General features: G+C 37.4%; 2 protein-coding genes across 7 annotated transcripts in view; both read left to right on the top strand.

Annotated features, from left to right (window-relative positions):
- The first annotated feature begins 971 nt into the window (after nucleotides 1–971).
- LOC139812460 (protein scarlet-like) lies at nucleotides 972–11,828 on the top strand. Of its 2 annotated transcripts, XM_071777302.1 has the most exons (15): nucleotides 972–1,317; nucleotides 3,339–3,464; nucleotides 3,537–3,585; nucleotides 3,675–3,724; nucleotides 3,810–3,949; nucleotides 4,010–4,180; nucleotides 4,247–4,485; nucleotides 6,254–6,449; nucleotides 6,528–6,559; nucleotides 6,668–6,773; nucleotides 7,722–7,949; nucleotides 8,039–8,174; nucleotides 8,246–8,351; nucleotides 9,840–9,940; nucleotides 10,003–11,828. In XM_071777302.1, exons 2-15 carry the CDS (start codon nucleotides 3,350–3,352, stop codon nucleotides 10,170–10,172), a joined length of 1,839 nt encoding a protein of 612 aa, XP_071633403.1. In that variant the 5' UTR covers nucleotides 972–1,317; nucleotides 3,339–3,349; the 3' UTR covers nucleotides 10,173–11,828. The 2 variants fall into 2 exon arrangements, with proteins under 2 accessions (XP_071633403.1, XP_071633404.1); XM_071777303.1 differs by lacking the exon at nucleotides 7,722–7,949.
- Nucleotides 11,829–13,374: 1,546 nt separating this feature from the next.
- Rhogap19d (Rho GTPase activating protein at 19D) overlaps nucleotides 13,375–14,325 on the top strand; it is a 35,329-nt gene continuing 34,378 nt past the window's right edge. For 4 of the 5 annotated variants that reach the window (XM_071777290.1, XM_071777291.1, XM_071777294.1 and 1 more), the window contains exon 1: nucleotides 13,378–14,034. The gene's annotated coding sequence lies outside the window, so the exon portion shown is untranslated. Of the gene's footprint in view, nucleotides 14,035–14,325 lie in introns of all 5 variants that reach the window. The other variant, XM_071777295.1, reaches the window with a different exon arrangement.

Here is a 14,325-nt window from a genome sequence, read left to right as displayed (position 1 = left end):
TGGAAATTTACAAATGTGATAATTAATAAATATATTCATGTGAGTGTCGTTAAGAATATCGATGTTGACGCGTGGTGACCGCAAAAAAGGCTATACGTAATAGGAACTTGGAAAAATATGTGCCTCGACGAAACAACGCGCGGTGCAGCTATACTACCTACGTGTCGGTGTTTCCTGTATCGAAGCTGACCACTCTTTCGCTCGCATCTAGATATCATTACAAACCGGTTGCAATATATACCGTGCGACCGCATGTACGGTACAGGGATATGAGAAACAATCTCGGGAGATCTTCGAGTGTGTCATAAGAGAAAAAAAAATAGAACGCCGAGATCTAGAAATATCTATCCGCTTGATCTCGCGATATACCGCTATTGGTCCGCGAATCGAAGATCTTGCCGGGATTGTCATTCGCCTGGAAGCAGGCAACGCGATATGAGACACAGGGGCGAGGAAGAGCTACTGTTACTGCCGCTACTAATGTCGATCATTAAAAAGCAAACGTACAATAATTCCAATAGCGAAATAAGATCGGTCTGAACTGGCCGCTCGTCTGTCTCGCTCGACGTACATATAGGGTTTCGGTTTTCGATTACCACGAGTCTTCTGAGTCACGAATGCTTACTACGGTGCGGAGAGTACTTTTGAAGAAAGCCTCGGAGGGTGTCCACGCGCTTACTTATGCATCCGCGAATGAGCTATCGATTCGCGAGCGTCGATTACCGTGTTTGCTCATCATTATACGCATCATTATACGCACACGTATTGTGTGACGGTATTGTTCGTCTTTAATCTCACAATATCGTTGGAGAAATTTCACGCCCTCTGCAACAATCGCAATAATTTCGCATTTTAAAAGCTAATAATAATTCGATTAATTCACTGATAGAATTTGTGTTGTCATCATTAATTAATATTTAATATTTTACGTCTGAGAAAAGATAAAATGTATGCATTTGTATATATATACACGAGTTATTCGCGATCGATAAACTTAGACAAGTCTCCCCAATATTGCTGCTTGCACTGCGTGAATGCGTGCGTGTCTGATATTCGGTTGCAAAGAAAGGCGAAGAAGGGTAACAACCAGGCAAAGTGCATCAGGTGTATCGAGTGGTGGTAGAGTTACGTGCGTTGAGACGAGAAGCAAACGTGACGCCTGCAGCGAGACTCGTACTTTCAGTGTCAATCTTCGTTTCATGACACGTCTTATCGGTTTCTCATTCTTCTGCAGACACGTAAACGCGCAGTTTCCAAGCTACGGATTGTTGTGCATCGGCGGGCCATTTTGTCCTTGTCATTATCAAGATAACGGCGGTATGTATTATACGTATCATCTTTTACTCGAGAATAGAGCATTATAGTCTGAATACTCTAAACATCAGATATGATAGACAAGTTTAATTTAACATTTTATAAAGTCTTATTATATAAACTCTGTTTTTAAGGTTTATATTAAAAATATTTTAAAAACTTAAGAGTTTATATTATCTTCAAAATAAGATTCCATCATATTTTTATTTCGGCGTTGTTAAAAGTTTTAAACTTTCTAATAAAATATCAGTGAAGATGACGATTGAGTTGAAATTCTTATTAGGTCAATAAACAAATGTCACATTTTTTATGTATATATTCATAATCTAAATTTTTTATAATTTCGTACTATTTTATATTTTTGACACAGTTGAAATATGGTTTATCAAATAAACAATTACATAAATGATAATTTATTGCATAAAGATATATAGACTTTAACTAGATAGCATACTAAATAATACAAATAAGATATAAAGTGTTGATAAATTTTTAATCAACCAGAGTTGATATATAAGGCAATTATATAATTATAGCAAAATGTAATAGTGTGAAAAATCATGTAAACATATTGCTAAAAACAATTTATGTATTGTTGCCACAAACATATTGCGTAAACATAAATTGTAGCTCCGTCTAGAATTCATATGATGCTCTTGTAGTAATAATATATATATTATTAATGGAAACAAATACAATATGTAAACTGTTTACACAATAAAACCTCCTTGCTGTAAAAATGTGACGAATATTGAATAAATCCGTTGCTTGAAACAAATTTAATAGCTGTTGCTGAGCATTTATGGACGCAGCTTTACATGTTATCTGCGCAAACAGTCGTTACGAGTTTACGTACATATTTTGTAAATATAACAAGCGTTTTGCAATCTGTACGGGGATTCTCTAACTTCTTAACGACAGTTTCGGTATCGTTGCGCAGGTATTATATATGGTAAAAAACCTGCGCAACGATACCGAAACTGTCGTTAAGAGGCTTCCCTATAGTGTGACAGGGCCTAAAAATAAATGATTTTTAAAAGGAAAACGACAAAGCCAATTGATGAACAACTTTTCTCACATATTTTACTATATTTTAAGAGTGCATACAAATTTCTTCAAAATTTTATATCTGTTATTAAAGCCCGTGCCAGCCATTTTTTTGGAGCGCCGCGAAAAAATGGTTACCACGATTGCAACCGTTGTAGTTATCTGAAACAAAAAAGCAAAAGAATTCTTAATCTACTTGAGTGTGGCTATCGTCTGAAGCAGAATCATGAAAAAATATTGAAAATTTAAAAAATTATAGCTAAAAAACGTCTGCTAAAAAAGACGAAAATAATTATAATCGCTATAATTTTTTAAATTTTCAATATTTTTTCATGATTTTGATTCAGACGATAGCCACACTCAAGTAGATTAAGAATCCTCTTGCTTTTTTGTTTCAGATAACTACAACGGCTGCAATCCGATGGTCACCGTTTTTTCGCGGCGCTCTAAAAAAATGGCTGGCACGGGCTTAATAATAGATATAAAATTTTGAAAAAATTTGTATGCACTCTTGAAATATAGTAAAATATGTGGGAAAAGTTGTTCATCAATTGGCTTTGTCGTTTTCCTTTTAAAAATCATTTATTTTAGGCTCTGTTACACTAGGGAAGCCCCTTAAGGCGTTAGAGAATCCCCGTATACTGGGTAATAACGAAGAGATTCTATGGGAAAATAAAGATGTGATAAAGGGATCGAGATAACACACAATAAACGCATACAATTGATACTAGAAAGGAATGAAATACTTGTAGATTATATAATGAAGAAATTAAGAAATTATCTATGTATCATCACAATTTTTGTATACTGCCAATATTTTGGGATTTAATTATCGATTACATGATCTGTTATCGTGCTTGAAAATTTTACAATTATTATATGAAATAAAGATGCTTTAAAAATTTTTCCATTTTTCTCTGAAAAAAGAAAATTGAGAAAAGAGTTATGTTTTTATTTTTTTGTGTTCTCTTATCAAGTCTGAAACAGCATGGACGTTAAGCTCGATGCTTCACGACATATCACGATGCTTTCTTGGCAAAACTTATCCGTTTACGCGATGGATCAGAACCGACGCACCGTAAGCAAGCAGCTCATCAATAACGGTATTTAAAACATATTATTTTTTATGTGTAATGTAAAATAAAACAATACGATAATGTCAGTCGCTTTTTTAGTCCGAGGTGTCGTTCGGCCTGGCGAACTCACCGCGATCTTAGGCGGCAGGTAAATTATCCGCGATCAATTATATTGCATAGATCAACTAGCATATTGTTTGTAATCGAAACTATTTTTTCTCCACCCTCATTTTCCAGCGGTGCTGGAAAAAGCTCACTGATGACAGCATTGGCATTTCGCGCAGAATGTAGGTAGAATTTTTGTATAATTAAATCTTCAAAGAAGAAGAAGAAGGAGATGTTCAAAGCTTAGTTTTTTACTTGAATTGGCAGCCGGCATTGTGGTGCATGGAGATGTTCGCGTCAATGGCATATCAGCTAGCTCTTCGTACATGAGACGTCACAGCGGCTTTATGCATCAGGAAGACATGTTCATCGAGACAATGACGGTGCTCGAACATATCTGGTTTATGGTAAGACTCCGTTTTCCGAGTCCAAGTTATGCGCGTTACATCTTTAACAATCTTCATCAGGCTAGAATGAAATTAGACGGGAGAATGCACACCGCGGACATTCGTCTCAAGATTGATTGTTTGCTGAGGGATGTCGGTCTGATCGAGAGACGCGACACTCGCATCGGCGGCGGTGATGACGGCAAGGTTTTATCGGGTGGAGAAAAGAAGAGGCTTGCTTTTGCTACCGAGGTGCGTATCCGTATGTTATCTTACAATTAGTCAGCGTCTCGTGCAAATTCTCGTTTTTCCTTCCAGCTGCTGACGGATCCTGACATACTGTTCCTGGATGAGCCAACAACGGGACAAGACGCGCATTCGGCCGGCGTTCTCGTGTCGCATATGACAACTTTTGCGTTGAGGAACCGCACGGTTTTGTGTACTATACACCAACCGAGTTCCACCATCTTCGGTAGTTTCCATCGCATAATCCTTTTAGCCGGTGGTAGAGTGGCGTTTGCCGGTACCAGTACGCAAGCAATACAATTTTTCTCCAGGTATGTTTCATCATTCGAACACGAAGCAGACAAATTGTAATTTCATTAGATTAATTCAAGCAAGTTCTGGAACATCGTCATTCTGGAACATCGAGTAAACGCGATATTGCTTTTTTACGAGAAAAGCACATTGCTTTTTATTTTAGTTATGAAATAAATCCATTTTTCTTAGAGATAGAATTTATGGCACGGCTATAGAATTTTCGTAGCGTATTGATATCCTTGTCTTATGCAATTCTTCCTTTTTCCTTTCACAATTACATTTCATGTTCAATTTTGGTCTCTGATCTGTAGAAAAATATCTCAGAATTTTTTATACTATTTTTATACTATTAATTAGAATTTCTGTAAAAATTTTAAGATTTGTTGAAAATTTTTCAGATTTTTTTATACGAGTAAAACGTTTCTTTTTTCAGAAAAACTCAGACAAAATAATGAAATATTTCAGATTTTTCCTGCTAACATATCTTTGTAAACATCTGAATAAATATGAAAAAATCTGGGCAATTTATCAGAAATTTTCATACATATAGATACTGAAATATCAGAAGAATTCCGAAAATTCTCATCCAATTAATTTTGAAAGTATCTGAGAAATTTCACATAGAGAACTGGGCCTAATATCACCCTTGTTCCTAATTCTGCATCCTACGATATTGAGACTACGTGTTGCATTCTATCAATAAGTTTAATTTCAACGAGGTTTCGAAATTTCGCTAAAGGTGTCTTCCGTTATTAATACAGCAAGATATGTACCAAGAACGAATTTTTCTGCCATAAAAACTTTTGATATTGTCTAATTTTATTCCTAAATTAGAGATATTCGTATTGTTAACTATTATTGTGATGCTTTATAATATATACCTAGGACGCTCCCTCAGTCTCCTGTCCAATGAGTAACAATTAAAGATCTTTCTGAGGGTCAGACGGGATGCTAACCACATCACCCTATAGTCCGTAAAACCCGATATTTTGAGTTGTTTCTATTTCCCGCATGTTCATATATGTGTCACAAATTGTATTTTTAATAAAAATATGTAAGGGTGCGATATTAGGAACACTTTTTCGATGTCAAATGCTACTTTTTTGTTTTCTTTCATATAAGATAGTTAAAATAAATTTTGAATACATTTATGCCATGGAGATCATATTACGATAATCCTAGAATAAAATAATGCGGTTTAGTTATATTTTTATAGGAGTTTTCAGTCAAAATTTTGATTTTTAAAAATGGGGTACGATATTAGGTATAGTTTTCCTATTTTTTCAGAATTTTTCATAAATCTAAAATATAGATTTAGAAATTAGATAAAGTTAGAAAATTTCTGAAAAAATATGAAAAATTTTTTCACCAGGGACTTTGTTTTATCCCATATATTTTATTTCTCATAATTTGTTATAACTATTTTTGCGTGATTACTACTTTTTCGCGTTTTAATTAACCACCTCTGAAAGAGGCGTATCTCGTTTGGACATGTAACGATTGGACACCACCCCATTGGACACACCGCTCGATTAGACATTACGTGTGATTGCAGTGAAGTCCCTCCTCTGCGGGGGGGTCCGTCTAAAAAAAAAACTAAATTAACTCAACTCAACTTAACTGTTGTATGTATGACTCACTCACACAACAATTGGGTTAGCATAATACGTGTCCAATCGAGCGGTGTCCAAACAGAGATCACCACTCTGAAAGAATGCCGCTTTAGAACATGTTAGATTGAAACACTTATTGAAACACACTTGTCATTGCTATTGTCATCCATAGCCAAGGCTACGAGTGTCCATGCAATTATAATCCGGCCGATTTCCTGGTGGCGACTCTAGCGATTGCACCCAGCGACGCGGATGGTAGCGGAAGAGTCGCGCAGAAGATCTGCGACGCATTTCTCACGAGCGAAGTCGGCAACGAAATCGACGTTATATTGCAACAGGAGCTTGATACCGCTTATTTGCAGTCCCCCGTAAGCAAATTGTTGCGAAAACAGATGTTAACGAATGACGATTAAAGGAAATTACGACAAGAATTCTTTTTGTTTTAGATCGAAAAAAATATTCGCGAGTCGCGTGCCTTGTAAGTGTCTTCTATGCAAAAGAATTTGCTAACAGTTCAAATATCAAAAGTATCTAAGAAAATTCGATGACTTAGTTATATTTACGCACGTTGTTATATTTAATTCAGCGTGGAATCGCGCAGCTGGTTGCGGCTCTACTGGCTGATCCATCGTGGATTCCTGCAAGTTCTGCGCGATCCCTCGGTGCAATTGATCAGGATACTGCAGAAAGTGGTGAGTGATCGGTAGGATGTTCTAATAAGTCCATGTATTGTTTGAACTTTAAGATAAATCTGAGGATCGATTATATGTATCTTGAAACGGTGAAAATTACAAAAGTGAGGAAATTTACTAAAATATTTTGGCGGAAAAAAAACTATAAAAAAGTATGCCATTCCGACAATAAATTATAACTTTCCACAATAAAGTATCAAAATTTACAACTCATTCATATTTTAAAAAGTTGTAGTTTTTTGTAGAAAATTTATACAACCATCTAAAATGAGTTACAACCTAGCTTCTGCGAAAAAATATAGTTGGTTGTAGTTTCTCATATACATATTATAAATATTTATATGCTAAACTACTGGTTTCTACGGCATAGTTCGGACACGTAGATGGGAAATGAAAAGATAACTTTTGTAGAGGAACTATTGTCGCACCCCATTTTCTTTAAACCAAAATTTTAATTGAAAACTTCTATAAAAATAGAACTAAACCGCATTTTATTCTAGAATTATCATAATATGATCATTGCAGTATTTCCAATTTCATCCCGATTTCGTCATATAATGTTATGAATCTTTTCTTATCGGGGTATCTACAAACATGTTCCAAATCTTGCACTTTTTTTCGTAGATAGTTATAGCTCCGGTACAGTTTAGCGCAGTAAGTTGTATTTTCGGCTCAGTTTTGCATAGTAAGTTGTTGTTGTTTCGGCGTATTTATCCCGAAGACTTTTACGCAAAAAGTTGTAGTTATGACGTAGTTTGGCGTGTTGTAAGTTGTAAAAATTTTTCCGCTAGAGTATCTACGATTTTATTTGTCAAAATCTAGTAAATTTGTTCACTTTTATAATTTTCACATCGTTTTAAGTTACATAATTGACTCACTGCGTGCGAGGAACCGATTGAACAACTTGTTGGATGCGTATACGGAAGTTAATAATGAGTCGGGTTGCAGACCATTGCAACAACCGCCGGCCTGTGTTTCGTAGGCGCCATTGACTTTGATCAATTGGGCATTCAGGCTGTGGATGGTGTTATATATCTTCTAGTGTGCGAAAACGCGTTTTTCCCTATGTACGCGACCCTGGCGTTGATTCCGCAGGAATTGCCGCTTCTTCTTCGAGAGTACAAAACGGGCATGTATTCCGTTCATCTTTATTACCTGGCGCGAATGATATCGCTGGTGAGTCCAATTTTCCAATCGGTCCACGCAGGCACCGATGAATCGTGTACGCGATTCTCGATTTGCGAGAGCATTTTTGAGTTTTTCAGGTGCCTGGATTGCTGATGGAGCCGATGCTGTTCACCGTAATAATGTATTGGCTGGCAGGTTTGCGTCCCGCAATGGACGCTCTCGGTCTGACCATCTTGGTAGTTATATTCACGATGAATGTGTCTACTGCTTGCGGTAAGCGTTTCCATCTGTTCAAATACCAGCGACAGAATACGTGTCCGTTTATGCGAACTCTTACGTTTCAGGGTGTTTCTTCTCGTCCGTCTACCAGAGCGTGCCGCTGGCGATGGCATATCTGGTGCCCTTCGATTACGTTCTTATGATAACCATGGGACCTTTCATTAAGCTCGGGTATTTACGATTATTTCATCTAAATTTCTACATTTCTACCAAGTTTTAAGATTGTTATGGACATTTGTGCGTTTCGCAAATATTCTGAATCAGTAGATCCCTATATAATGCGGTACTCGTATAACATGAATTCATATAACAGAAAAATTACGGTAACGCGGTAAACCAACCCTGTCTAACGCATTAGATACATATGTAACGAAACACTAAAATCCATTATCCTATTTACATAGTCATTATTCAAAAAACGATGTTGGAATGTATTTGTGGATAATTCCAACAGATAATAAATATTAACAAATTTCTTATTTCTAAGGTAAATAGTATATTATTACCAAGTGTAAATAGGTATAATATATAATTAATTTTATATTAGCCAAGATGGCCAATTCTGCTAAAAGCAAGCTTTGCAAAACCATGTGCTGCATGCTATACTGGGATAATTTTGGCAGTAGCAAAGCATGATCTGCCGTGTCAGATAATGTGATAGAGATGAAACAAAAATCTAGCAGAATCTGATATCATTATTTGATGGCAGATCGTGACGGCACGTTGTGCACGGTTTTTGCCGCGTTTCTACGATTACATATTATGGCAGCAAATCGTGCTGCTAGAAAATAATATAGGAATCTTGCTGCATATTCATGTTCAGATTGCTGGAATATTGCCGGCATTCTGCTAGCTATCAGATATATTAGCAATCTATGTCCTGCAGTACTATAAAGTTTATGTCTCGTTGCTCCGTTAAACGCAATATTTACCATATTTCTATATATTATACATACGTAATGTATGTATAATCTATGAAGTGAATTTATGTAACGCGGAAAATATTTCCTGCGTTATACAGGGATCCACCGTACTTTTTCCTCTTTTTATTATAATTTTAAATCGCGGGGTTTCTTAAGGCTTCTGGCCTTTTTCCATCATCATGTGAGATCATGATGTCAGAGGCGAGAAATGACACGCTGAGAATTTATGCGTGCCGTTTACAAATAAAAAGATATTTGCGTAAAATAACACTTTAGATTACTTCAACACACTTCAAAAATATTCCGAAAACTATTCCCTTGACAGTTAATAAACAGCCATAAAATGAATGTAATACGAACCCTATAGTCATGCATCTGTGCATAAGCCTGCATTCATATTACATTCATTTTACTCACATGATGACGGAAAGTAGAGTCCCTCTAATCAGAGTCTGGCCATACGGTAGCAACTTTTGATTGGTTCGCCATTTCTTGGCAAAAGCAAGAGAAACAGAAAGAGAAAGAGATAGAAAAGAGACAAAGAAAGAGATAGAAACAAAGAGAAAGCAATAGTGAATGTACATATCCCTTTTCTCTCGCAGAATTATGCTAGAACTGCAAGTTGGCTAGACTTTGATTAGAGGGATTCTAGCGGAAAAAGCTCAGCGCGATACTGCATAACGAGTTACAGAATCACACTACTGGAGCCTTAATTCTTTTTATTGATGCCCGATAGCTCGTTGCCCGTATACGTGCGATGGATAAGATACGTCTCCTGGCTACTGCACTCCACGGAAGCTCTTACCATTATCCAATGGAGAGGCGTGCATAATATATGTGAGTTTCATCGAGCGTCGCTCCTTTACGAGACATATAACGGATCTGTTTTCTGTGAACAGCCTGCGAAACGATCGACCTACCCTGCCTTACCGAGGGCATTGAGGTGTTGGACCGCTACGACTTTGATGAGCGCAACTTCTGGCCCGATATCGCCCTCATGGCTGCCATTTACATCATCTTCCACTCGTTGGCATATGTCTTTTTGTGGAGGCGATGCAAATCGAAATAAACGGATCTTTACGCCATCAAAGCAAATGTCGTATATGTGTTACATATTGATTGCGCATCTCTGTAAAAGCGAACGACATCGAATGTCGGGGTCCCTGCTTCGCATCGTTTCAGTTTTATCTTGGCTAATGTGACATGCAAAACCATTACAATTTCGTAAAAAACCGTGATTACGTGTATGAAACAGTGATAAAAGTGAAGTTGGCGATATTCGCGAAAAGTATCTAATCTTGAACAAAAAAGTTTATTTTTTTAACACAGAAGTCGTTTTTGTTCGACCCGACTGGCCAAATAATTAATTTATTTATTCACAACGTTGGCTGCAATTTCAGCCCTTCTCAAGTGATTAATCAAGCCATAATCCTCAAAAACCGCGTACAAAATCTCCGTTACATTGCTGACATGGTGCTCTAACTACGTCATGCATATGTAAAGCTAAAATGTGAAAAAACTAATAATAATCAATAAGATAAAATATTCACTAAGAAGTCATAAAATAATCGGTCAAAAGTCATAAGATGAAAAATTAGAATAAAATTGAAATAAATTAAAGTATATAAAATAAAATAAGGCAGCTTACATATTCTGTGCGTTAAAAAATATGTAAGAACAGAACGGTGTGGGACGAGAAAACACATCGTAAGCCATATCTGCGAACACATCCGTACAGCGTGACAGTCGAAGTCATACTAAAATGACCGATACAATAATAACTAGATGTGTTCACAGAAGGAAACGAGAAGAACAAAAGGGCACTCATTTTTTTATAGCTGAATTTCGTAATGTATCCCAGACAGCATCATGTCCAAAATCGGGACATAAGACGTCTTTTCGACATCTTTTAGACGTCTTTTAGTCATCTTTTAGTAAAACGTCTAAAAAATGTCTAAAAGACGTCTTTTAGACGTCTTATGTCCCGCTTTTGGACAAGTGTGCTGTTCTCAGCCAGATAATTAGTCGAATTGACGTCAATATTTCGCGCGCTTTCCGACTTTCGGTCATCGTTCGGTCATCGAAGAAGATTAAAGTCTAGCTTGGGTTGTTTTCCCCTTAAGGGGATCCTAGAGTCACGACCGAACTCCGACGGGGTCGATAATTTTGACCGTTTTCTATGTTCCGGTCTATATATGTCCTTATCTAACGAGATATTTGCGATATATCTGCCCTTGTCAGATTGCAACGCCATGTACACTGTATGTGTGTATATGCATAAAAGCAGTTGGATGAAAAATCTTTCTTATTAGGCTTTCAATCTTAGTTTTAATGGCCACGCTGTTCTTTGATCTAGTCCGAGGTGCGGGACATTTTCAATTTGTACATGTACATAAGCTATATAATTTGTATATAAGCGAACGTTTCCTTGAAGTGATATATAGCTCTAGGTACAAAAGGTGCAACACCAAAACTAGTATTAAATATATTTTTCTTAAGATTTTAGTCTGAAATTTACTATCCCGCACATGATTTCTGTACGTACTTTAAATGTGTAAACGGGTTTTCCATTCTATAAAGTCAATTCGAAGAAAATTGGTTTAACTGAAATGTCGGTAATTGCCGTGACTCCAGGATCCTCTTAAGGGAAGCCACACTGAACCAAAACTGTACATGAATGCAATAAAAGCATTCATTGTAGTAATAAAAAATTCATTAAAATTGGTCCAAAGAATTATTTATTTATTATCATAATGATTTATAGTTCATAAAAGAATAATTTGAATATTAAACTATTACTACAATTTATTGTAACAATAAATATGTATACATTGAAAAATCTGTCATGGATTTATTATATTAACGGAAAACTTTATTGAGTCAATGAATAATGTAATTGAATCATGCATACGACTTTATTATTATTAATGCATGCAATCGTTAATTTGATTAATGATTTCATTACTTTATGATCACGTTTATTGATAATATGAAATGATGTAATTGACTACTTCATTGTATTAATGAATTTTTTCATAGATTTATTAAAAAGTTTTATTGAGTCAATGAATAATGTAACTGAGTAATACATTAGATTTCATTAGTTTATGACCACGTGTTTTGATATTACGTAATAATATAATTGATTTATTCATTGTATATTAATGAATTTTTTCGTAGATTAATTAAAAAACTTTCTTGAGACAACGAATTTTTTTATAGGTTATTGAAATTATTATTCATTGAATTAATGAATAATATAATTGAGTAATACATTTAATATTATTAGTATTAATGTATATATTTATTAATTTGGTGAATAACTTAGGGCAATAGTCCTTTAAACTGAAATTTAGCTAAACTCACTCTTCATCTTTTTCTAAAAGGGACTTCTTTTCAAGAGGGAAGAAGAGGGGAATAGTCGACTCTGATTGGTGGATTTCCTTGAACTATAATATGAGCTAGTACGATTCCAAATAGAATTTCATTATAATAGTATAGTATATTTTAAATTTCATGCACTTTACGTCACACTGTCCAGGGCTGCGGTCCGATTCACGCTCACAGTGCTGAAAGCATCGCTCTATTAGAGACCTTGTAATCAGAGACTGGCCAACAGGCGATTTTTTCAGAATCCTGCGAGAGAGAAGGATATAAGAAAGAAAAAGAAAGCGATATACATTCATATTGCTTTCTCTTTCTCTTTTATATCTCTTTCTCTTTCTTTCTCTTGTTTTTTGAAGAAAAATGGCGGACCAATCAAAAGTAGCCCCCTTATGGCCAGTCTCTGATTAAAGAGTCTCTATACGCTCTATCTTTGTTTGAAATTTGATGTGCAATGAAGACAAAAGATGCTTACATCGCTGTGAATGTGAATCGGACCGCAGCCCAGAAAACGCACATGAAACTTGATTTTGAGATAAAATAATTATTTCCCAAAACGTTGAAAACATTACAGACGTGTTTCCCAAATAATTTCACGTTGGTTAAAAAAAAAAAATTGTTTTTAAAATTATGTCTGTTAACTCAATTAACTTTTATTAATTATAAGTAAACTGTTATTTCCTTGAACTATGAGAATATATTTCTAAATTTGCCTAAACAATTCCCAAATAATTGCAATAATAAAAAATAAGAAATATCTGTCTGCTAAAAGTATACGAAAGTCGTCGACAGATGGCGGGTCGAGGCCTTCTTTCCTCGACCAGAGAAAGGAGGAAGCGACAAGAAGCGACGGCTGTGGCGCCTCTAGCTGGAGGGAAGCGGAGCGGATAGTGCGGATACTCGCGCCAGGGGGGAAGGTTCTCGGTGCATTCGGAGTTCGGGCGTTCGGAGTACTTCGGAGCCGTTCCTGGCCGTTCCAGTCTGGTCTGGCCATGTTACTAGCGCGGCGGCCTACGTTCGTCGTCATTAACGAGTCACAGTGCCAAGAAGATAATCGTCGCGCGCCTCATACGTAACGTAGTTTCCTCGCAACGACGTGGCCGGGATACGAGAGATTCGTGTTAGGGCCCACGGTGTGCAGGCCGGAGCCGCGGTAGCTGTATCATGTGCGTCTCCCTAGTGTCACAGAATTGAGGGCCCCCCTCCCTGGTTGTCCCCTTCCCCCGTGTCGGAGTGTTCAGCACGGAAGAGCACGAAGGATAGATAGAGTGAGACGGAGGAAAAGAAGAGAGGCAGAGGGAGAGAGAAAGCGAGAAGGAGAGCCAGGAGGACGCAAGAAGAACAGGAAAAGTTATAATGCATCCTGGAACGGCGGCTCGTCGCCGATGCGCCGTCGAACGTCTTCAGACGCTCCGGTCGCGCGAGGCTACGTCGGTCTCTCGGCGCAACGTCGTCGGACGCGGATGAGAAGAGGCACCTCGCGTCTTCGTAGGCCAGCGGAGGCGCTACGAACAATTGCTAACAGCGCGTGATACACCCTGCGTTAGGTACGTTACACCGCGCGAGAGAGAGAGAGAGAGAGAGAGAGAGAGAGAGAGAGAGAGAGAGAGAGAGAGAGACGGCCTCGCGCGCGATTCACCTCAACTCGGGGCCCCCTACGTCCCCGCCCTTCGTCTCGTCTTGTTCCTCGCGGTTCCTCTCGGCCCTATTGCCGTTGCATCGCGCGTCCGACGCGCGACCGTGACGCGTTAACTCCGTTTACGCGAACCCTGCGTGCCCCAACATACGGCGCGAGCATTGGCGCGTTTCGCTCGAAACCCCGAATCGGGACATCAAAC

Source organism: Temnothorax longispinosus, chromosome 4, assembly GCF_030848805.1.
Source record: "Temnothorax longispinosus isolate EJ_2023e chromosome 4, Tlon_JGU_v1, whole genome shotgun sequence".
NCBI lineage: Eukaryota > Metazoa > Arthropoda > Insecta > Hymenoptera > Formicidae > Temnothorax > Temnothorax longispinosus.
Note: the sequence above shows the minus strand (reverse complement) of the source record. Positions and strands in the feature narration are given on the sequence as shown.